General features: G+C 41.7%; 2 protein-coding genes and 1 long non-coding RNA gene across 3 annotated transcripts in view; 2 read left to right on the top strand and 1 right to left on the bottom strand.

Annotated features, from left to right (window-relative positions):
- LOC143427487 (uncharacterized) overlaps nucleotides 1–23985 on the bottom strand; it is a 161142-nt gene extending 137157 nt beyond the window's left edge. Inside the window, exon 1 of the mRNA XM_076901664.1 lies at nucleotides 23981–23985. The gene's annotated coding sequence lies outside the window, so the exon portion shown is untranslated. The remainder of the gene's footprint in view (nucleotides 1–23980) is intronic.
- Nucleotides 142–9777, top strand: LOC143426900 (uncharacterized). The gene is made up of 2 exons (XR_013102207.1): nucleotides 142–746; nucleotides 9032–9777. It is a non-coding gene; the product is annotated as an uncharacterized LOC143426900 (long non-coding RNA).
- Eag (potassium voltage-gated channel protein ether a go-go) overlaps nucleotides 9898–25664 on the top strand; it is a 48311-nt gene continuing 32544 nt past the window's right edge. The window contains exon 1 of the mRNA XM_076901665.1: nucleotides 9898–10407. Coding sequence (XP_076757780.1) covers nucleotides 10329–10407 — 79 coding nt within the window. The 5' untranslated portion in view covers nucleotides 9898–10328. The remainder of the gene's footprint in view (nucleotides 10408–25664) is intronic.

A 25664-nucleotide genomic window follows, 5' to 3' on the forward strand; every position in this document is an offset into this window, starting at 1 on the left:
GCGATTACTTTGTCACTACGTAATCGAAGTACATGAAGGGGTAGATGTTTCCACTGTATCATGGATGAGAGGGAAATTCGAAGGAGTCGCGAGACGAAATGACGCAAGAGTAAGAGCGCGAGCGTTGCGGGGTTGGGAAGGTTGCCTCGTAGAAGGGGCAAGCGACGCGCGGCGACGGTGACGCGTAGAAGGGGTAGGGGGTAGTCAGCGCCGCCACAGAGGGTGAGTCTCAGTTGCCACTCGGTCAGCCTGCCGCACGGCTGATTCTCGAAATTATCGTACGCGAGTATACGCTGATTAGTGCGCGCGGGCGCGCGCGCGCCTCGCCACATACATACGCGCGCGTCACGGCCAGCAAGGACGACGGAGCAGCAGTGGTGCGTGGAGGCCGGAACCGAAACGAAGCTTAATTTCGTAGGCGCTGGAGGCGATGACAAGGAAGAAGTCGAGTTGAATTGAGACCAGGACGCGGAAGAACGTAGACACGGAGAAGAAGCGAGATTCGAAGGGAGATCCTAGTCCTTCGTCTGATTAAACGCAATCCGGGTTCGTCTCGAGTATGCGAAACGTGTCCGGGACGCGTTTCCCGAACGCGTACCGTAACCGGTCAGCGCGTGTGCACCCGACCACGATCGATCCTCAGGGCGATAGGATCCAGAAACGCGATGGACGGAACCACCCCTGCTTAACCAGCGCGGATAACGACGTTGAGAGGATCGGACACGTTCCATGGGATATTCTTATCGGTACGATCCATCATGCGATCGGATTCGTTGGCTCTTTTAGTCGTACGTGACGCTAAATGATATCGCGATCGTTGCGGTCTCCCGATGCGCCACCGGACTCCTTGCGCTTTTTCCCTCCCTCTGTCTTCCAGTCTGCCTTCTTCTACATGTCCATTCTTCATCATACTATTTCTCTCGGTGTCTGTACTTATGTTTCTTGCTTTGCTCTTTTTCTTTCCTTTTCTTTCCGGTAGACACAGTTACCCTGTTGACCATTAGAAGACGTTTAATTGTGGAAGAATATTAGAACGTAATTGTTGGCTGGGTAAATCGAAGAGGTCGAATCGTACCAGTGTATTTAAGACGGTGGTTATTAGAGAGAGGGTTTTTTGCGAGTGGACCGCTCCAATACGTTCAGCCGATTGACGAACAGAGACGTGGATCGTTCCAAGGGACGGGACGGAACGGTGTGGAAGTTTGCAGGGCAAGGTCAGGGGAGACGCGGTGGTGGTGTTGGAATCACGGCGATTTCTTGAGTAATCAACCCTCCGATTCGGCGGGGTAGAGTCGTGAGAAGTGGAACGCGTGGATCAATCGGTGGCGAAGCATTCGTTGGATAGGTCAAGATGCGACAACCTGTCAGTAAAACTGTTCCATCTTATCCATTTGGTGATATTTGCTCTTCGCTTAAGAATTCTTAAAAAAACCACGTGAAATGCACGAATATTTCTCTACATTGTCCTTCTCCCCACGTTTTCCCTTCATTTTTTGTATTTTTATTATGACATTGACTTGAAAACGATTCTATCGAAGCCATTATCAAAGAACAAAGGAGATCCTCTGACTTGGCAGAGACGAGGTTCGATATTTGGGTCGACGAATTAAAGAAATGGAGAACGTCGACTATGATTTGTGGATCGCTTTGAAGAAATTACGAGCAAACCTGCGACAGTCTCTCTCACAAGTGGAAGTATTTGAATGACTGATGGTAAAGGAAGACTGAAATTTTCTTTTTCATCAATTACGTGAATCCCTTTTCGTATCTCTGGTTTCGAGGTTTGCCTCAGGAGAGGTTTGGAGGAAAAAGGAAAAGGTGCGCAGATATCGTTCGTAATGGAGAGTTCCGAAAATTTTCCAAAGAACATCAAGCCTCCACCTCCCTCTTCCTGAAATATATTACGTCATACAACGTTTCATCGGTGTCGGTTACTAAAGACTCGATCGATCTACGAGCAGAGCATAGCCAGGCTGCACAAGTTGAAGACGAGATCAACGAGATCAGTCTGTACAGGGAATCATCTGCATTTAAATGGAGGTAGAATCCTTCCGTCCTTTCCACGAGAAATTCTCATAGACATGCAAATAGGTCCGTCGATCTACGAGGAATTAGTAAAAAATTTTTCAAAAATTTCTTGCGCGACTTGTCAACCGTTGAACGCTTGGAAAGCACTGTACGCTTTGATGTCAGAGATACATGGAATTTTCATTTCTGCGATACGCTTCATCGACAAAGGCGATGATAAAGGGAGACGATTTCGACGACGTTTACGATGATTATCGGCCGTGTCGCGGGCTTTCTTTCAACAGAGACGAGTGTTCTGGATTTCTGCCAGCTTCACAGGTCGTCGAATTCACAAACTCTGTAACGTGGACCGTGTGTTTCCGATACGGGACCGTAGGGTGTAGTACCTTTCCCTCCACTTAGCCTCTGTGTTTTTCTGTGACTTTCTAGTTGATTAGGTAAATTTGTTGTCGGTCGAAATTCTTCCTGTTTGGTGCGGTAGCTTGTAGATGTACAGTCAAGTTTCATCGCATTGGACGGATAGAGTTTATTGTCGCATCTTACAAAGACACGAACATCATTCATCCAATTATGTAAAACAGCGGCAAGGTACGAATGCTTGCATTATTATTAGGATCTGTTGTGGTATTCTAACGTAGGTGAGAAGGTGGTTTCTTTTTTTTATGTTTATACAATTATCTATTCTCTATTAGTTTTCAGCCTCAAACTCTCTTCATATTCTTTACTTTCTACGGCTTAATAATTTCGAAATTTTATATTAAACTTATTACCACCTTCTTCTCTATACTCTCCGTGTGAATCATTATCGATGAAAACAATTGTTCAATTCCACATACATCAATGGATTTGACTTTTAAATGTAATTCACGATAGTTTCACTCTCAGATGTACACGAATCCTTAGAGTACGTGTTCATCTGAGAGTAAAATTCGCGAGTTGTTCGAAAATGTATAGGTGCACGTGTTTCTCTATACACTAATTAAATTTACTCAAGAGGGTTGTTCGCAATAATTTAACTCTCGAATAATCACGAGCCCTTAGAATTATACCGTCTAGGGTATGTATCATTGTACAGTTCGTGCATGCTAGTAATCATCTCGTTAGAGGGAATCCAGGTATCGATTAAAAACAATAAACTTGGACCAATGATCGCGTTTCGTTATCGAACCTATCGGCGCCCCGTTGTTTCCCTCCGCGAGCAGATTGGGTTATGAATTCGTCTGACCTCTCGTGGGAAATCGAAAATCGTATACATGTACTGTTACCTCGTGGCACGAATACTATTTTCCACGTTCTGCATCACCGATCTGTTGCTTTATACCTCTATCAGTTTTTTTGTTTACCAATTTCCTTCATTCTCTTTCCAAGAGTATATCACGTCTAGATCATTCGTGGTCTTCTTTACCAGAAGGTTCGCTCGTTACTGTTTGATTTTGTTTTTCTCTTCGTCTCTCTTGAACATCAATTTCTTCTGATCCAACTTGCTGCCTTACTAGAACAAAAAGTGACTTGGCGTTACTTCATTGTTCGTTTTAATAGGTAAAAAGCATTTTATATAGAAATCAAAGGACAGAAGTATCATTATCTATAATATTAAGAATGCATATGCTGTGGTAGCTAAAAGTGACTCTATAGCTTATACAAATGAAATTCATTTCTTATTCCTATATATTACATCTTAGATAACATATGCACAATTCCAAACTTATTTTGTATCTTTTGAAATAATTTCCATTGTGTATAACACATGTTGTAAAGTTGTTTGATTAAATTTTACTTTTTGAAAGGACTCTCACTGTACATTGAACAGTAGTTTTACCGTCAGGTAAGCAGGTTTCCTAGCTCGCAATAAATTCAGGATCTATCCCAAAAATATCTGAAATTGTTGCTACTGTTTAATAAATGAAGCAAAACGTATCTAATGTACTTCATTATAAGAAAGAAGGAAATAAGTGATTATTATAAATCTTCCTTTGCAGAATACTTTAACTTACCTTCAATCGACGCGAATAAATCTCTAGTCCAATGGTAGCAAAATGTATCCGAGAAAGAAGAAAGGGGAAACGGTAGAGAGGGTAGTATCTGGAGTCGCGATTCTCGAACCGTCCTACATGCTCCGGGCATTGCACAGACGATCTGGCGTCGGTCGATTTTATAATTTATGTCGGTGAGATTGTCGAAATGGTTTTACGAGCGGTGCCCTCGTGGCACGAATCGCGGAAAACGACGTTCACAGATTGCGAAACAGGGCCACTCTATTCCTCTTCTGCTTACGCGCGCGCGCGCGCGCGTATCCGCTCACCAATGACGTCATTCCCGCGTTACGAATTTCGCCAAGGGGCTGTGAATATTTTGAGTGTCAGCTGATTCTTCTTTTTTCTGCTCCTTTCATGGGTCTGGAAGAAATACGGAACGGCAATAGAAAATTATAGCAATTTTTGTATTCGACATTCTGGTTTTTACGTTTTAAGCGACTATAGATAGAAGAAAGTGGACATTACCACAGGGTTTCCGCTAGTCAATTTACTGTTCTTTTAATTGCTCTTCACATTTCACTCACGTGGTACAAAATCAATTAGGGCAGATAAGTTCTGTTAGAGAAGTAAGGGAGTGTGGTAACGTGTTGATAGAAGAATTGATAGAGGAATTAATGAAGAGCGATGGTTTAGGGTAGACGTATGATTAAAAGAAAATAGAAGGCTGCGAATTCGTGGAAAAAAAGGAATAGGTTTCCTTATGGAAGGTAATTTGATGAATATGGTTCATCCTATTAGAGATGAAATTATACAAGTTACATGCAATTATCGGTCTCTAGAGGAAAGCCTTCTGTTAACCCATTAAAGATCAACGTTGCGACAACGTAAAGGTTCATTTGCAGTCCTTCTAAACTATACAGTTGAATTGACTCGGAAAGAAATTGAAAACAAAATGTTGCGTTAACGCAATACGGATCCTTATTGGATTAAAGCCATTAAAGTCTCGTTGCAGAGAACAATTTGAGCCCATAAACTGAAACCATTGCTCTAGATACCCGGTTATTCTTATCCACGACAAGAGATTAATCATTCCAAGGATTTAAATAAGAAATCTACGAAGGTATATGCAGCGAAGGACGAAATCCAACCTCTTGCAGCTATTACTCATAACAGCAACCGATCTCAAGCGACAATCTTATTGTCGAATTAATGGTTACTGGAAGCAGCCACGGACAAGCGACTCCGAAGGCTTTCACGCTGAAAACCGATCGCAGAATCACGCGTTTTTCTTCGTGGCGTCCATCGTTGCTGTATGGACGTAAAAGCATAGTCTTGGTGGTACGATCGATCATTCGACGGAATAAGGGGTGAAATGAAGGGGTGGTAGCCGTGCCAAAAACTCCTCCCACGAAAAATAATAGGCTACCTTGAGATACGACTCGTTTTCTGGTGTGTAAAGACTGCTTGAAATCCGGGTGACCTCTTTCCCGACACCCGGTCTTTGCCCTCTTTCTACATCTTGTCTCTTTCTCCTCGCCTTGCTATACTGGCGCACCTCCCAGCGACAGTCTGATCTCTCCCGGAAGTGTCGCCTCCGGTTCGACACCCGTGTCGGTGACGATTATGGGAAGCAGCGATCACGAAAATGGAAAATCGTTATCTTCTGATAGTTTATTCAAAGACTTTCGTTTCTGATACTAGATTCGCTCGTAAAAAGTCATAAAGCAACTAGAAATTATGAAACTTGATTCTTACAACACTGAAATATTAGATCTACGGTTTGGCATCAATTACTAAACGCGAACTAGTTCAATGTTTTTTTTTACAAGATTTCTGGTCAATGAACTTCTCAATTGAATATCTATTGAATTCTCAAAGGCATCTTCATCTTCTTCTGCGCCTACTTTTAGATAAATCGGCGTATTCTCTCCTCCTTCACGAACGTATCATCGATTCTCTCTGCTTTAATGCCTCCTCTGTTTGCCGACAAAACCCTCGAGAATTTTTACGAGAATAGTTGCTTTTAGACGGTTGATTTCCCTTTGTACTTCTCTGACTACTCCCCTCCGTTGTTCACTAGATAATGGACGCGCTGCGCTGTTCTCCATTTATTCAGTTAATAGTGGATTAGTCCAATTTTAACTCGTTTAGGTATTGAATTACAAAGAAACAAAAATATGGAAGGTATATTGCAGTCAACTCTCCTATAACGCGGTTCTCTTATAACGCAGTACGAATTAATCAGGTTATAGAAGAGTTGACTGCATATTACATCGCAATGGATGTTTAATAAAAATTCTTCAATGTGATATTAATCATTAGTTAGTGCAATGGTAGATATTCAATTAGAGATATTTTAATTTCTGGAATATCATTTCATGTGACCTGTTTCTCAACATACAGGTATGAAAGGACAAGCAAGCCCTTTACCTAGAGCTAACCTCTATTTTCGTTTCAAATTGGAAGCGGAACTACCTAACCCCACTTGAAAAATTTAACCTAACCTAAATTAAAATATCACTTTTCAACACGAAACATTTAAACGAGAGATCATACTGAATATAATATAATATAAGGTGCGCGAGATATATTATTGCTATTAAGTAGTTTTCCAAACGACGCTTGACGAAACAATTCGATGCCAGTAGAGTTGGAAAAACAAAGGATATCGAGAGAACGAGTCAGGATGTAGCAGGACAGCAAAGAAAGAAAAGTAATCTTTCCTTCGATTGGAATCTGAGAGATCCTTCTCAAATTCCTATTCCGTGATATAATCCAAGAATTCTTTTTACGTATCAGTTAGGCTATCTCCTTGCAATTCACAGATATTTGTAAAATAATGAAAAGAAATACTCGACCACAGGTTTGTTTCCGAAGAAAATAACTGCTGCTGTAACGATAGTATCTACAAATATTGCATGTATATACGCAGGACAGATAGATTTCGCGTAATCTCGATGTCAGTAACAGATGATAGAAATTAAATTTTTCAAAAATACTCACCTGACTTAGTAGAATAAAGTGTCGTTGTTCGATTGTTCGCATACTGTGTTTGGCATTCATTAGAAATTTATACTTCGAAGAATACATCGTCCTTAGATGCACCACTAAAAAATTGTAATTAACCTCTACATAACAACGAATCACTAAAAAGCTAAACGTAATTATAATTATTCAATTATTTATTTCTTCACAAAATATTTACAAGTATTCTGTACGATTCAACCATGTCGTTGTGTTACCTGAATTGTGAAGCGTTTGATCGATAAGTAATCGATATTTCATCGATAATCGTACGCGACGCCACCAACTGTCAGACTCGACTAATTATGGCGGGCAGGATGTACGGATAAGTTGACGCTGCGGTTGACGCTGTGTAAACGCGTTTCCGTGTGAAAACAAAGGAAAACGGCTGCCACGAAGCGACTCGATAGTGCATAATTGCCATTCACGGAAGCATACGTTACTGACATTTGATAATTCAAAGGTACTGTAGTAATTTGCAACAATTCATCTAATTTACGGTTTGCTGAGGAACAATGAGCAGCGAATCCTCCATATGTCAAATGAGTCCTTTTTTCTTTTTTTATACTTGTCAATATATAATCCTTAAGTTTAATATCAGTAGCCATTCCCCAGTTTATAAAAACATGCAATAATATATTGTATTGAACTGTGCGTTTCACAGTTCCAGTGACGTGATGTTTGGATGTGTGCGCATGCGCAAACAGAAAGCTACGCGCGAGGCCGCGAGCGAAAGAGAGAGCACAGTTGCTCCCGCAGTGTCGGCTTGGTGTGTTGGTGGAAAATTTTTGGAGCAATATTCCCACTAATTTCATTTACGAGCCGCCGTTTGAAAGACATTTTAGCTTCTACGATCACTCAGAAGCAAGTGTTACGTCGCCAGTATCGCTGATTGGAAAAGTAATAAGATCCATGACGCGATTTATGTTTTGAATCCGTTGTCGAGCGTTGTCGAGTGCAATCTGTAGCAGAAATTGAGGGTATCGAATTTTACGACTCGGATTACTGATTTTTCCAATTGGATGCGCGTATTCCTCTTCCATTTCGATGACGTACGATGCGCAGTGCTAGCTTGTTTTGTCAGGTGAGTGATTTTAGAGCATTTTTGAAGAGGTTAGGTATTCACGATTACTTTATAAAGATAATTTGAAATTTACATTCGTACAAGAAAAAAGATGGATATATGTTTTTGTTTGTGGATTACTGCTATCTACTCTAGTAATTTGCCTCAAATTTTCGAGACGTCGAGTTGTACGCGTAGATATTCTCCGCAGTACATCATTTCTACAAATTACTCACTCGTTCATTTTTCCCACGTTTCACCAGTCTGAAAGGGAAGAGTAAAAGAGTATTTCAATCTTTTTTGACTGACAAGCGCTAAAACATTTGCAACGCCATTTCAATATCGAGATAGAATTCCATCGTCAATCAAATGCTTCCAACCCAATTATTTTCATCTTTCCGAAAGTCGCCGAGTGCCCTGAGCTATTGTGTATATGTTATGCGAGTGTCGCAGCTTCAATGTTGTCTTGCGGACCGCTGTTTCTTGTAAATATATTTCTACGAATCCATACTGATAACTCGCTACGATTTATTGTCCGTGACATAGAAACACATTTTTGTCTTGGCACCGCTAGTAACCCAAAGCATTCATTGAACCAGCAAAACAGAGTTTCTCCTTTAATATTACTCAGTTTAGACAGAAAGATACTCGTTATTCGATAGTCATCGATGGTGACTGGACATCGAGAACTACTAAAGAATTTCTATTTTTCTCTGTTATTAATAAAACTTTAAAATATAAAAATGAAAATATCGTCAATTTATATAACGTGTTAACTAACTAATTTAATTATTTTTTATTTATACAACTTTCTTTATATTCATTTTTCGAATTTATAACAATTATGTATATTTATAATTGTTCATTACTATTATTACATTTTTCATGTTAATTTCATCTAAAACTATTTTCATAAAAATAAAAATTGCTTTTGTTTCAGCGTTTTAAGAAGTCTGCCTCGGCCTTCACTGAAAGTTTGCACACAGCGAATCAAGAACTTTCTTCTGAGAAACATCTTGGAGCACCATTTTCATTTCAAGCACACCGACTGCGGGAAAAGAGCAAACATCACGGTCCAAGCATTGGGCGAAGACGATGTGATCGAGAATTTCTCATAAACTACGTCCCCCTGTCTAAGGGATGTCCTCCTCCGCGGGCACGAGCTGCACCGACGCCGAGGAGGACGCCGAGGATGTGGAGAACGACGTGGCAGGTAGCGCGCAGTCATCTAATTACTTGCCGTCGGATTTCCGTGATAACGCGCGCGATCACCTGGAAAGACTGCGGTTAGATGGGTCATCGATCGCGCGTCCACCAACCGAGGACACTTCCGCGAGCCCATCGACATCGCCGTCGTCGGTGCCTCGATAAATCTGGATTACGACCGTCCATCTCCATCATCATACCTCATTCACTGTCGTCGCGTATTCCTTCGTCTAGGACGAGTCAGGACCCTCCAGCTCCTGCGTTACGTCCCGAATCCACTGAGGACGCGGAGCTGGAGTACGCAACAAACTGGAGGAAGTGTTTGAACGCTGGTCGTTGGAGCAACGGAGGAGCGTTCGCGTTCAGGTGACGACAGAGACGTCTAGGTTATTAGGTTGCCAGGTAGATCCCGGAATCATCGAAAATCTCTCCTAAGGAATTCGTGTTATACTCTTGACTCCTTTTTTCATTCTTTTCTTTTTCTTTTTTGTTCGATTCGAATATTTATATATATATAAAAAAAAAACAAACTGGACGTTATATATTGGAGAATTGTGAAGTTTCCTCCGAGTCTGGACGGTCTTAGCTGTGGAACGCTAGAACGTGCAGACCACCCTGTGAAGGATTTACTAGAAACACGCGTCCAAGACAATTAGAGTTAATCGTGGTGCTAGAGCGTATCTAATAGGGGATATAGGAGAAGCGGATGTAACCGCCGCGGTGGTTGTGCTCATTTGGACCGGTTCCAGGCGGACGGGAAACCGTCGACAGGTGATTCGGACGGTACCACAATGGTGAACTACCCTCGAATCATGACATTCAGTTAGTGAACGTGCCCCGTTGTCGCGCGCGTGCATCTGTGCAGCTGTGTAGAAGAGAAAAGCAAAGAAGGAAACACAGGAAGAGGCTGATAGATGAAAGAGGATTGGACATGCGGCGAGGAACGCAGCACGTGACCGTCGTAGCCAGAGGCTGGTCGAGGTCCTGATAGCCGCAGCGACCAGGATCCGGGATCATCCAAGGAAGGAAGGATGCCAGGGGGGCGCAGGGGCCTGGTCGCCCCGCAAAACACATTCCTCGAGAACATCATACGACGGAGTAGCAGTCAACGTGAGTACGATGACTTTCATTGGTTTCATTTTCCAATCGATCGATCATTCTACGGGATATCTGCATTTCAATGCTATACAAACGGATCCATGTCCTGTACGATATTTTTACACCAATATTTCACCCCTTAAAAAAGAATCAACGATCGCGTGCGTTTCATTTATAAAATTTAATCATTTCTTTCAGTACATTTATAAATAATATTAAGTTGTTTATTTAAGTTCGGTTCTTCTTAGTGCAGACAATTGTACTTGAAGTAGTTTTCTATTTATTACGCCACACGTAATTAGATCAGTGGGGTGTTGATAACGTAAAGAAGGAGCAGTAAAAAGTATAAGATGGATTTACCACCGACTGTAAATCCAACGGTGATGGAGGGAGGAACAGAGTGGAAGCGCAGAGACGAGAGGGGTTAGATTGATTCAAGGGATCGCTTTTGTAGAAATTCATGCCATTTTAGTGCGTGCTCTTTCATGCTTCCTTCTCCTTCCATTCTGTTTCTCCACTGTGGAATTAGGTCAAACTAATAACTTTACGTAACCGCGGCAAGCGTGCAGAGATAAAAGTTGCTCCGGTATAACAAGATTACCCGCGTTGACCATGATAGATTCTGCTTTGTTTCACGGTTTAACCTTTTCGCTGGGCTGGTGGCCACTTTGAAAGCGGACTTATTACAAGCTAGTGAATTGATTTAATCAATAGATACCAAGAGTGTGAAGACTGCGGACATGAAAAAATATTTTCTCCATAAAAAGGGTAAACTTGTTAGAACCAATACCAACCAGTATGTGTATATATTGAAGCTTCGAAATTTATTCAAAAACTCTTTCAAGAGTTGTAGAACTATATTTAAATTTAAGGTGTATTCACTTCTAAGTTACTCTCACTGTATATCTCAAAACTGCAATATTGGAGCTAGCATTTCTCAGAAGAAGACAATTATTGATGTACATAATCGGCGTTGCTAATATCTGACCGATTACAATTACCCTCGATTTCATAGATGATAACTTCGAGTTGTCGTGCGTATAAGGAGAGTTCTCCAGTGGATGAGCACGAGCCATCCTCGTTAGTAAAAGTGTTAAGCAGTCAAAGAGATGGAAAATATGTTGCACTTAGTTACAGTCGTTGGCATTACCATCGAGATCAGAGTTGTTTTTGTTGTTGCCCTCTTTTTATCCCATTGAGGGATATTTAATTAATATAATTGGATGAGCTGCACGTAATTTGCGATATCGCGTTTGTTTGGATTCGCGGTGCACGTGTGAAGTAACGCGGGGGGACCCAGCTTGGTAACGAAACAAGCGTTAATTGGCCTTTTCAGTTCGAGACTTAAGTACGTTGTACGAAGGAACATTGCTTGACTTGCGGAGGTATACTTTTTAGAAGAACTCAGTTTTTTAGCAGAACTCAAACAGGAGATCCTAAATCTAAAGAAATGTTCTCCCATATTACTTTTAGCATGTATCAAAGAAATTTACGACATTGGAAAAACAGCGGCTGATTTCGTTTAGATAAAAATTGTCCAATTACACTAGCAAGATAAGCATCGATACAACAAGTATCCATACACTCCCAGCTTCTTAATGAATCGACCCTCCGAATCCACTCGATTGATTGACGAGCAATTTCCTCCGCGTATACAGCCCCTACTCCAACCGAAGGGTTATGTCGGCCTAAAAAGTATCGTCTCGAGAACGTACCCCAGTCGAGAGCACTCTGGGATCGCGATAGTCACGAAAAACCGTCGATCACGGGCTATCGGCGATGGTCAAAGGTCAGCGGCGATGAATAGGCTGTTGTGAAAGGGTTAAACCAACTGCGGGTGCCCGGCGGCATTGACCCATTAACTAGGAATGCCACGGATTCCCAAGATCCACGGGTGGGTAGGCGCGTGTGCCAGAACCCGAATCGAATTACCTATACGAGCAGAACGTTGGGGTGCGCGCATCTTCTGAAACGGGGCTAATCGTTCACGACCGATCGAAATATATTCGTTCTGAGCGGTTTCCGCGTAGCGTGCAGCAATTCGTATCAGGGAACGTGGAAACCGTCGACGTTTCGCGTGTTGGGCTAATATTTGCCAAGATTGCCCGCTGGTTGGAATGATACTAATGCCAGCGGTCGAATGGGACCGGTTGCTGTGGAGCATCGCGTGGAATTTGCGGCTTTCCACCGAAGAATTCTTCGTATTGTTGATCTCCGGGGTGGTTGAGGTGCATCTCGCTTTGAGAAAGGCACCGGAAGGTGTGCTACGGTTACGTTGGGTCGTGGTTGGGGCTGCGGGGACTTTTAAATTAATGAAATTCGCCACAGATTGCGGATATTCTCTGTGCTCACTGGTAAACGGTCTGATTACATCGGGGAGCCACGGGAAAGATAGGAAATGCGCGTGGTAATAACGACTTGGAATTCTCGGGGCTCGTAGTGTCCGCCATTCGAAACGGCATTCGGTAATCGAAATGATAATGGTACGGGTCCCGCCTCTTGCTTTGGGAATTTCTGCCAGTTGGAAAAAGCTGTGGGCTTATTCCATATACCTTTAATTTGCAGATTCGTATCGCTTTTTTTTTATTTCGTGTGCTGTGTTTATTACATTCGTATTTTAGTAATAAAATATCGTTTGACCTAGTGGTTATGCTGTGTCGTGCTAGTCTCAACATTCTACTTTCTCATATTTCTTTTTATCCTAGCATTTGAGAAAGTATATTTTTTCATACCACTGATTATAGAAGAACATGAAGGTTTGATTAAATTACTAAGAGCTTTTGAAAAATATAATATGGACCAATTACAATTCTTCTTTATTGTATCATTTGTTACGGTATATATAAAGAAATTGATATATCTAATCGTATAGATCAGAATAGAGAAAGTATTCAGAAATATGTGAAACAATTTTTTATCGAAAAGTGGTATAATGAAGTTAATAGATGAGACAGGGGACACGAACCTTCTGAACGACTCACTACTTGCTTTTCTACCGAACGTCATGAAAGAATTTCTCGATAGCCAAGCTCGTTTCTGAAGGTTTTGTGGAAACGATACGGTAATTCTACGTGGGCCATTGAGGGCAGAAAGTCCGCTTGGCTTCGAGACTGGCTCTGTATCCGATTCAACATCTTCCGGATCTTCCAGGAAACTTTGGAATATTCCCTAGAGCTCCGCGAGCATCATCTCGACTTCCGACCTATCCTACAGACTTTCGTGACTCCGGGGACTAACTTGAAGTTCAGGACTACACTCTGTCGACATCTACGTTCCAAGAATAGAGAGGTACTCGCACTGAGATACACTGATGAAGACGTAGAGTGCGTTCAGTATACTGCTGATTAATCAAATGTTAAAGATAAAAAAAACCAGTTTTATTGGAACGTGCACATATTTTCATTAAATCTTGGAGTTTCTTTATAGATAATTAGTAAATTAAAAGAGTTTTTGTTTTTCTGCGAGTACAAATATAACATTCAGCTTCTTCCTATAATTTTTTACAGTTCAAGTGGGATCGTTCCACTATTAATTTAGCAGAAATGAATAACTCGTTAAAATTTTCTGTAAAAATAGCAAGTTCTTATAAGTTGATAGCAAAAGTTTTCAAATTTCCATAGACGTGGCTTATGTAGGATGGTGTATTCTCTTAAGGACAATTAGAAGAGCAAGAACATTTTAAAGTATTCAAACAATTAAAAGTTTTATGTGGAACAGTGGTTATGGTACACGCAGGACTACCCCCGCTATTTTGTTGCCTGCCAGGGAAATTGTACGCACTAGGGATATATTGTTTTTTCAATAAGAAAATCACACGGATAGTTTTCAGTAAATAATTGAGTCGAATAAGTTGTGTGGTCGTAGAAAGTATACTTATGCGGAATTTGCGGTTGTCCCAACGGCGCCGTATTATCTCGATGCATTTTTTATGAGCTACCGCAGTAGCGTGACGTGATTCGACTCGCGAATACGCATCGTGATTCGTGGAATCAGTGGTTGCCCTGTTTCAACAGCTCCAAATAATGCCACAATGCTTTCGAATCGATTAGGATTGTCGAAGATTCTGGTAAGCTTCGTATACTTGCGTTGATATCAATATTTTATAAACAACATTGAAATTAACCTTGAAATTTATGGTTTATCGACACGAGAGGGTGAGAAACGTTTATCGAATCACAGTTATTTAATCTTGTTAGAGGTTTTCTCTGGTGGTACAGAAACCGAGCGCAAAACCGTGCCACTTTTCCTCTTATTCTCACTTCTCTTCTGGTCCTTGTGCACAGGTTGTTACGTCCTCAATTCAAACGTGCCGCGAATGAATTAACTAGCGCTAAGAGGCGTCAAGAGGATACGGAGTCACGTACCGCACCTCTATGTTTTTCGTCCTCGTAGGAAAATACCTGGCGAACGCATACTGGTTGGTGTCTACTTTTTCTGCCGATTTTCCGTTAAACCTAACTTCTTTGACAATGTCGCAAGGTAGCAACGAGTCGTTCAACCTGTTCCTTTCTTACGTCACGTGACTAGTATTCGCGAGAAGTTAATATGGCGTCTGTAAAGCGGTGTGTAGCGTCATGTCACATATTGTTTTAGTGCTCAGTGCAAATAATTACCAAGAAAATTGAAAAGAATACGTCCACTTTCTGTATGATGTGAATTACTTTCAATTAACAATAATTTAATCAGTGTTTATCTCTCTTTTAGTCGTTGCTAATTGTATGTACGGTTCGAAACAAACGATGCGTGAATGATGAAAGGAGGGACCGTTAGTCACAGGGTTAGTGCAACAATTAAAGGATTTTCAAATGTGATTTCTCGGTCAGCATTAAGGATATTTAATATAGGTTAAGCACGTGCACTAGAAAAGTTAAGGAATTAAATATGCATCCGTTAACTCTTTGCATTCGAAACTTTGCGAAAGTGGCTTAAATTGGCGACTGAGAGCCGCCTTTCGAGGTGAAGAGAGGGCTAACACCTGTTTCCTTTTACTAACCTCTTTGTTTTTTTCCTCTTCTTTTGCTCGAGAAGTTAGAAAACGGAATTTGAATCGTTACATTCAGGGCACACTGTGATACGTGATAATCTCCATTAAAGGAGAATCGCAGGGTTACAGAATGAGTCGAGAGCAACTAATTGCCCGGATATTTCATCGAAGAACGATCCGGTTCGATCGTTGAAAAGGAAATTTCCTGTCAGTCTGAACGACGTTAATTTTCAACGAGAATTAAACACGGTCGAGGTTCTTAAGCCGGGAGGATCTCTTTCTCTCCCCCTCGATTCTGTTGCGATCTATCGTAGAATTGTGGAGTATTTTGTAACTGTTGAAAACCATAATACTTTAAACAATTATTGAAAGTTCTCAAACGTAAATATTTTAATGGGAACAGAATGTAATTTTCGAATTATATTACTGAGAAATATCGTCACGGTTTTTCCGACTAACCAAAGTGGTTGGTTAGTCGTGAATACGTTATTCCACGAAGCAAAGTAATTTGGGAAACATTTCCAAAGCAGGAACTCCCTGTTTTCAAAGGTCAATTTTATGTTCCCCCGACTCCAATTAGAGTCATTCATAATTCGCGCCAGTGCACAGACTCTGAAACTTAACACTGAAACTACCAAGGCAATCGAAATAACTGATTGCAGTGACTTCTTATAAATATATTTACAAAAAATTGTATTTATCATGTATTTATTTAACGAGTATCGTTTCACAAAAACAAGTGTAAACAGCCCTAGTAATATTCTCGCAATTTATTCCATCTTATAATATCCTCATTATAACTAAACTTATCTCAACTCCTAAGAAAATGCATTATCAATGTACAAATTGGTGTGCATGAACCATAGCTTACAAGAACAACATTGGTAGGTTCGTCTGCAAACTAGAAAGTTTCTCGAAGAAACGAGAATAGAATTGAGTCGAAAATGACCCAGCAAAAGGTCTCGTTGCACCGTTCTCTTCCGTTCTCGTCAACTATTAAACTGCGAAACTTCGCAGTATATTTATGCGTTCTGCAGAGCAGGGTAAGTCACGATGCACACGGAACGACTTCCATCCTTGCGATCTCGCTACGATCGTACCATAAATGCAATGCGCCTTTTCCCCTTTCTCCAATTGAGAACGTAATGTAGACGTATGACGAAAAGTGCTGTGGTGAAACTGATTTTCCGATTTGAAACAATTTTCACGCTGTGTTCGAGGAGCATGCGCGCACCACGAATTGATCGCGCAACCCTATCCAAGCGTTTCCAAGACGGCACGGGGTTGCTTGCCGATTCTAATTACAGTCTCCCTGTTTATCTCGTATTCCGACCGGCTTCGTTTATTAATAGACCAAAGCAGGATTCGCGTTGTTCAAATATAGATCGCGCGTACCTTCGTTGACTCTATTAAGCCTAGACTAAATTTTAATCGCACGTGCAGGCTCGCGCATCATCCCCTACGCTGTCACGTTCTTCGTGAGAGATGCATCTCTTTGGTCTATTGTAATTTAGTATTTTCATGTTATTCGTAATTCCAACGAATGGATACTTATTAAAGCTGATGGTATCATCTATATGCACTGAAAAGTAATTGAAAGATTTGCAGAAGTACATGTCACTATTTGAAATGTAACGAATTTCATTCATGGACAACAGGAGATAATATCATGATTTTGAGATATTCTCATATTTCGTAATAAGCATCTATTCAATATCACAACAACTGATCCCGTATAATTACATTGGTTTATTACAGTAGCCCATTTTCCACCAAATTTCAGTTTACGTACGTTTATTTTCCATTCGCATCCCCGCTTTACGACAGGATCTTCGTTACGTAACCAATTTAATAACGCTCATAAAAATGTTTTCTCTCAACGCGAAAGATGATCGTTCGAAGGAGATTAGCATGGTAACTGGGTTACGATTTTGTCTCGGGCAATATTTTTAACGATCAGTATTGCTGGAAGCACTGTTTATTTGTTAGAGCGTTGTTATCGTCGATTTGACACAATTGTTGGTGAATATCGTGCACGCGGTTCGTTCGTAGCTGGTTGGATAGCTTTTTTCAGGCATTCGATCGAAACGCAACATCAGGTGGCCTTTCGTGGCTGCGAACGCCCCCGCGTATTCAGTTCTTTGATTCCATTGTGAGAGGCTCAGGAAATTTTCAATAAAGTTTATATGATGCTGCATCCGTTCGATAAACTGTCTATTCCTGAGATCTGCAAACAATTTTTCCCGAAAACGAGAAAGTTTTTCCGTTTAATCCGCCATTATGGTGGAGAAAAGTTGATGACTTGGTAATTTAATAGTATATACCATACGAATAACAGGATATGTGGAATAAAATATTGGTAAATTTTGGTCGAATGAGCCTTATGTGGCAGAAGTAAATGCTGTACTAATTACGTTCGCTGTTAATCGTTTATTTCGCACCTCTTTACGAGATGAGGCGAGAAAAGTGGTGCCCGTTGGATATCAATATATCAATTAATCCGTGCAAACGTTTACCTTCGATATACCCTATAAATTCGTTCAACCAATTTCAGTTCTCGCCATTCTGAATGTCGCGATCTTTTTAAATAATAATTAACGTAATATTTAGTTCTGCATATCTGGAACAGTTGTAGTCAGTATCAGTTCTTGTTTAAAATTATTAAGACACTTGCTTAACTCAAACAGCTATGGTACAGCTAAAATCAAGATAAAAAATAAAAAATTGTCAGATAAGACATTTTAGCTAATGAAAATAAAGTTGATCGTAGCGGAGAATGATGCGCTAGCAAAATTCAATGACCATACGTGCGACGCAGCATGAAAAGCGTATGAAACGTGTAATAAAGCGACTGGAAGTGAAGCGAAAGGAGATGAAACGGTGGCGAGAGACTGGGAGAGCGAGATGGGGGTGGAGATAGTTGGAAAAATTGCGGGAAATTACTGCGATGAAGGCAACGTTCGTATCCACGCCTCGAAGTATCTCGTCACCCCTTTCGTCTCTTTAATTTGGATAATTGGTAACTCTGCGCCTCCACGAGGAAGAAAAGGTGTGCGTGGAAAGTCGATGTGGTCACGACCAATAATATCGAGGTGTCCCGAGGAGTGTTTCGAGGACATTGGGCGTGACAGGTGAATTTCCATTTTCGAACCGAGCGGAAGTACCGAATTCACCCACCGGCCGGATTTTAAAGGGTAGCAAGAGCCGCGTACATCGCAAACGGTTGTTTGTTAAAGCGGGGAATGTCGATTTTCGATAAAACCGAACGCTGTACCCGCTATCTGTTTTCCTTGTCGAATGTTTGCCATGCTTTTGATGTCGATAAAAAATACTAGTCCCTTTCATCTTTTTAAATCTTCCGCGACACATTTCCGACTTGTATCGATTTTTCTGCTTCGCACCAATATTAAGTACCGCCAGTCGCGTGTGTTTGAAATTACGAAGGAAATTAAAACGATAACGCTCTTTGGTGCTTCCCGATTTTCCCAATTAAGTGTCTAATTCGATAAATACATAGGTTTCTCCTCTGCAGTTCGCTTTGCTGACACGTGTAAATCGTACATCCACGTATACTACGAAACCTTTGGTTAGATTCACTGGGTCTCGTTCGATCATCATTGCGAAACAGAAGCTCGCTGTGTTAACACCTCGAAGTGAGACGCGAATATTCGTCACAGAGCCGTGGGTAATGTTAATACTACGTAACAGTATTTACAGTACTGTTGTGGTGGTATCGATTGAGATATATAGCCCAGCAACGCGCTAAGGGGTGCAAATTTTTGCCAGAACCGTATCGCACCAGTTATTTCAAGCGTAGAAAAGATTGTCAGATCGACGCGGAGATGTATCGACAAATTTTCCTGCGTCCCAGAACCACAGCTTACGCTGCAAAAACAACCAGGTTAAATTGGAAAAAGTTTGGTAACAGGTCGCGGATACGTACGAGCCGAGACGAACAGGACGAAAATATTTAGCAAACGTTTCAACTAATATTTCCTCGTTACTTTTTAACCATTTCTTTCATTTTTCGAGTCGAGGAATTTCATCGAAACGTTACACTTGTTCGGCGCATTTTAGCGGATCCTCATTAATCATTTGCAAGATTTGAAGAAATTAACCGTAACGAGAGTTAGCTTGCTCGGCAGAATTTTTTTCGCGGTCGCGACACAATTGTTAGCTGTTTAATCGATGACATCTATGGACAAGGACAGACTAGTCGATTCGCCCCTGCCAATAAACGTACCACTGCGTTCACCCCAGCCGGTGCACACCGCGGTAACGGTGGTAATGCCACAAATAGCACCGACATACGACGAAGTTATTGCTACCAAGTGTACCCGACAGAGTAGTTTGCCTAGTTAGAGGACCTAAACTAAGCTTGCACAGGCTTTGTCGATCGTTACGAAATGATCGATCTTTCACGATCGAAATGATTAAAGCCAAAGAGTTACACGATGAGTAAGAAGCGAGGAGTGTCGCTTCTAAAGCAAACCACAGAAATTCCCTCTTTCTAACCAGTACACCAAATCCTTCACCGTTTCTCACAGAGACAGCTTAGATATCGCGAACCGTGCGACGAAAATGTCGAAAAACAGACATTCCTCGTTGTCAGCGAAGATAAACTATCGCGGGACCCCTGTATGGGTCCTCGAGCGAACCGGCAGCCTCGAACCAAGCTTTATTCCCAACTTCTTAGGGTCGATCAAGCGATCAAGGGTGGAAAAACATTCGAGCCGGAGAAACCAGGTTACGTTGATTCGCCGTAATACTTTGTTCTGAAACGCGATAGAAGTGACTGACGCTAATCTTCGTCAAGGATTAAAGCACAGGTGTAAAACGGCGGTAGAGCCAGAGACCCAGGGAAGGTGGGGTGGCGAAGGAGACAGAGAGCATAGCAGGGGTGAAAGAGGATCGGGCGTTTCCGGTCGGTTTCGGCCCCGTCCGTCGGGTCATTGGGTCAAATCTTCGGTAACACGGGGGTAGCCGTATACAGGACGGAGTGTACGCGTTCACAATGCAAACTTCAACCCTTGACGGGGCGCGGGGGTCGGCTCGTTATTCGATGCCGCGACTATTTTTAGAAATACACCGACCGCCCCGAGTCGAGAGAACCCGGAGCGAGTGGACCGGGTCAAAACCGAATAAAAGATGAATAACGCGCGCTGCACGAGACACCGCTGACCCCATGTCCCGTAGCACCCTCTCGACTCTCCCGTTCCTCCTCTTACCTACCTGTTCTAGTCGTTATCGATACTCTCTGCCTGCCAATATCGATGCCAGCAGAGCCATGCCAATTTTATCCACCAGACCAACGCTTCGAGACACCCCAAGGTTGTTAACCCTTCAACGGCCTGATGCCACCCTACAGACGCCCCGATCGAGGACATTCCCATTTCTTAAATGCAAAATAATTAACGCTGAATCAGAATTTCCGAAATTCTTCAATGGTCACCGATTCACCTGTTAATTGAGATCAGAGAAATTCTGAAGATCAGACAGACACGCGTGGAACAAGAACCTCCCTGTTCGAGGGATGGAAAGACCTCTCATTGGCGAGTGTAAAACGAACAAGTTCCTTGAGAACTGAGATGGTTAGATCTAATAAAGAGCAAATTTACCGAAGCGAGAAAAGTGGTGGGATTGGAGGGGTGATAAAGGGTGAGGGAGTGGAGCGAACAAAGGGGAATCACCGGTCATCCCTTCCAGGGTTGGTGAGATGAAGAAAGCCAGAAAGACCGCTCGGAAGATATATTGCCAACCTATGTATAGTGAGGCGGAATGAATCGCATTATTTGTTAGCCACGACGAAAGCGTAATCCCGCTAGCAGGAATCAAATGGCAAATCCGTTACCACAGAATCCAGGAAGAGCTCAATAATTTTTCGCTGCTGACCACGATTTGGATATTGTATTTATTGAAAATACGATGGTTCGAACTATTAACGGCGCCATAACAATCGGCCATTACGCTCGATCGATGTAAATGGCATCATTAGGGCCAGGAGATTTTCCAGGGGAACGCAAGCGTGCTCCAGGGCAGCTAATAAACGCTCCGGCCGAATTAACATTTCGAAAAGCAATACGTACCGCGTATTTCCGGCGTTCTCGACTCTCCTCACAATGGGCCATTCGGCATAGTTGATCAAGCGGGAATGCAAATTTATCCTCGCGTAATTCGTTTCTAATAATGCCCCGCAATTCTGCAACGGAGAATTAACGGTGTAAGACGTAAACGAAACGATTATATCGATTCTCCGCGAATGGTAGACGAACTGAAAACGATACTGTTAATTATACATCGGAATCGCGATTATCCAAACCAAACACGCCATATGCTCTTCGAATAACTGAATGTTTCAGTCAATCATGTCTACTGGTGTGAATCAGAGTTACTGATTTTTTTAATATTTGAGAAATACTAATAACGACCCAAAATGAAAGTATTCATCAGAAATTTCGCAAATTTCTTTAGTTACTCGTTATTCGGGTTGAGTTAGACTGGATCAAGTTCTACTCTACTTTTATAACAGTCGAGGTATTTGGTTCGCAACTTTGTATATCAAGTTTTTTATCATTTTTGTTGAAAAATATCTATTCACGAAGAACATTCGTCTTGCATTTAGAATATTTGCGTTTCGATAACCAACGCGTTGTCCTCCACGGAATAGAAATGTGTAGCGGTTTGCGGTAGAGTCACGATTCGCCAATTAAGTGTAACGATGGTTTATTAGTATTATTTAGGAGCGTGTTCAAATTTCCAATTACCGTCAGTCCCATCCGGATTTACCCTTTGCGTCGACAATTTCTCCAATTAAACGCGTTGCGAAGTGCTGTTACATAATGCATCAATTAACAAACGACCCTTGATTCGTATATATGCTTGATCCATACCAGTCAGAATTGCCTGCGCACCGTCCAAGGGAAGGTAGAGAGCAGATACAAGCTTCTTGTTCGTCGTTGAGGAAGATTTGCACTATTGACAATCGAAATATTTCACTTAGGCGTCAGTTCTATTTACTAGTTCTGTACCCTTTCGTCTATATTTTCTTAGCTTTTCTTAAAATCACCGTGTAGTATGATTTAACTCGTTTTCATTATCCTTATAGAGTGGGTAACCCAGCCTCAAGCAATTTGCATAACGCAACATAGTGAAAGTTTAATAGAATATAAATTTAACAACATTAGACAATATTTACGAAAAATATTCAATGACAAATAGTTTTTTTAGTGTTTTTTAATTTTTTTTCGTCACATATTTTAATAAATGTTCAATAATCATGATATTTTCTACGCTTTTCGTGACGAGGAAGGCCTCGCGCACGTGACGCGTTACTACGAGCGTACTACTTTCGCGAGGACGAGCAATTTCGCGGTCGAAGACGTTTCCATTCGAGCTTTAAATAATGTGACAAGTATTCGCGTCGCTTTGCATCGAACAGAGTGCTGGGAGCACTCCGACAGATGAAATTGGAAAAGTTTCCCGCAGAATTTTCCGGCGACTCTTGCCGAACGTTCGCGTAAACTTTAATCGGGATCTCCGGAGATCGTGGGCAACAAAGACTTTCAACCACACGAGTGAAAGTTTCAAGGGAATAGGTGCGACAAATTGGGCGAATTTGTTCGTCCCTATGAGTCTTTGAACTTGTTTGTGTGAATGAAATGAGCAATCAGTAAAAATATCAAATTAGAACTGCAAATCCCCGTGATTGAATATATCATACCCATCAATAATGCGTGTAGTAATATGCTCAAAGTAATTTTGGACATCGTTAGCATCTTAAAACATTTTCAAATTCATCCCAAATTGTCCAACACCCTCACATATGCACATACACTTACACACCCAAAAGATAACAATTGTATAAGAAAATTTCGCAAAAATAAAAAAAGAGACATGATGTTATCATCACCCATTCGTACATTAAACCGCATAGGAACAATAAACCTTTCATATAGGGTCAGAATAGAACAGTAGCAATTCCACTGTCCCGTAAAATATGACTAAAAGGAATCCTCCTCGCTGCAATGAAGGCACGCGATAAAAGAAGAGAAGCACCGTAAAAACAGTCAGAAAAACAGCCAGTTAGAAGCATCGACGCCTGAAAATACCGTTGGAGGTAACAGCGCGCGAACCTGTGGCAGTAAATTGTTGAACAGGCGGGTGCTTATCGGAACAACCGGAAACAGCGTAGCCTAAAGCCGAACAAGAACCGAGAGCATACTCGACACGACTGAAGGCAACGGTAACCGAGACCAGTAACCAGCCAGAAACGTTTTGCGGGAAATACATCGTGCCGAGTCCGTCTCGTTGAAATGGCAATACCGAAAGCTGCGGGAGGGACACCGCCGCCATGTAACGGAGAGCTAAAACAATTGCGGCGCCAAGATAAAGTTACAATGCTTTCCATTATAATCTCAACAGCCGGGCTTCATACTCGAAACATCGCACGCCACTCTACGTTCGATAGACGTACACATCGCCACGAATACGCGTTACTCTGCAAAAAGGATTGATTTTAGACATATGCTTAGTCACACGTGGCTTCCCTAACACGTGGATGGGATTAAAGCTCTATATAACTAATACTCCGGATAAGTACACAGTTATTCAAAGTACAAGAAGCACCGCCACGACGGTGAAAGTAGTAACGATAATGATAATAGTAATAGCAATAATAATAATAAGGAAGTAATAGAACTAGCAAAACGTGATCAAGTAGGACCAATCACTCTTCTGACCACTGAAGCCATATCGCATTGACTTTACGAAAGCCCTAAGCTAATAAATCTACGATCAAATGGCATACAGGTACTACTACTGCAAAGTTGGCCATCATGGACGCGATGAGAAGAAAACGCATTAACGATCAATGGCACAGCATTTTTTAATAGGACTTTAGTACGTCTCTCAGCATTCCAAGCAATAATAGCAGTAGAAAGGAGAAAATAATTAAATCGTTAAACCGATACAGCGGCCGAGGAGCGTCGAGGGAACGATATCAGGGCAAATATGGCGGATGGAATGATCCCCGGAGTCGTCCGGACAAAGAATCGTCGGTGGGAACGGAAGAAGAGAATTAAGGCTGCCGAAAAAATGAATACAAAGCTACCGCAAATAGAATATACGTATATTCGGGTTGTGGAAAGAGAACATCGGGAAGTGGGACGTTCTAAAGATGGCGAGCCTAAAAATAGACAATACTTAAAAGTGGAATAATAAAAGTCGCTCGGGGGGATCCTTCTTCCGCGACAGCAGCTGAAGGAAATTGAGGACGAACAAGTATTACACAGGGAAGAAAAAAAGAAGTAAGAATTATCAGCGTTTCTCTCTTTCTCTCTCCTTATATCGCTGTAATGATAACGAGGAGAGAAGGAATTCTCCTCGAACTCGAGCAATCTGTGCAACGATGAAATATCAAAACGAGATACTCCGTTCTTGGTCGTGTCATTAATTCTCATCGAATTTATTTAGAAGCGCCAGCTTCTGTCGCTCGTCCTGGTAAATACGAAGTTTGTATCCTTCGTTCGAGTTTCTGGGGGACACGCACACTTTATTACCCCGAATAGAGACGCGGGACGTCAGCCAAAAAGTTTCCAGACTGGCCACAACATTCGTGAATCGTGGTAAGAGGTATATAACTCGGTTACAGTATATACACGTATACACGAGGAGATGTTCCGTGGAAATCGAAACAATTGCCCTCCAGGTTTCGCTCGTTGGGTATTAACGTCCACTAGGCTCCTTCCTTCCCTCTCTGACTTTAATTAGGAACATTTGATGCTCCAAGACAGCCATTTAAAGCACCGGACAAGAGACGCGCCGAAATTTGGTTTTAAAGCGAAAGAGAAGAGCGTCTCCTATTTTTTTCTCTCCGTTTCAAGTTACATGGTCCAAATTAATTTTTAACCAGAAAGAAACGGAGGAGAAGGAAAGGTGGAGTAAGAAACGTTACTTAACCTTGAAGCGCCCTTGACACTGTCGCCGAGAAATAAATTTTCTGGCACGCAATGCAAACATCGGGGGCGAAACAGTTTCCTCGGGCTCGCTTCCCTCTACTTTGCCAAACAGTTTCATTTGAACGGAGACATTTTTCAAGAAAAATAAAGACGGAATTACGCGCTGAATTACTTGCGTTAATAGTCGGACATCAGAATAATTTTGACTACTCTATTTTACATAAATGGACATGGAAGAAGCGGAAAGAAAATGTATTGTGGATTATTACAACGGATATAGTATATCGATGGAAGAAATAAAACATATTGTCGAAGGAAATCGAAGAAGG

The sequence above is a fragment of the Xylocopa sonorina genome, chromosome 9 (genome assembly GCF_050948175.1).
Source record: "Xylocopa sonorina isolate GNS202 chromosome 9, iyXylSono1_principal, whole genome shotgun sequence".
NCBI classification, from domain to species: Eukaryota; Metazoa; Arthropoda; class Insecta; order Hymenoptera; family Apidae; genus Xylocopa; species Xylocopa sonorina.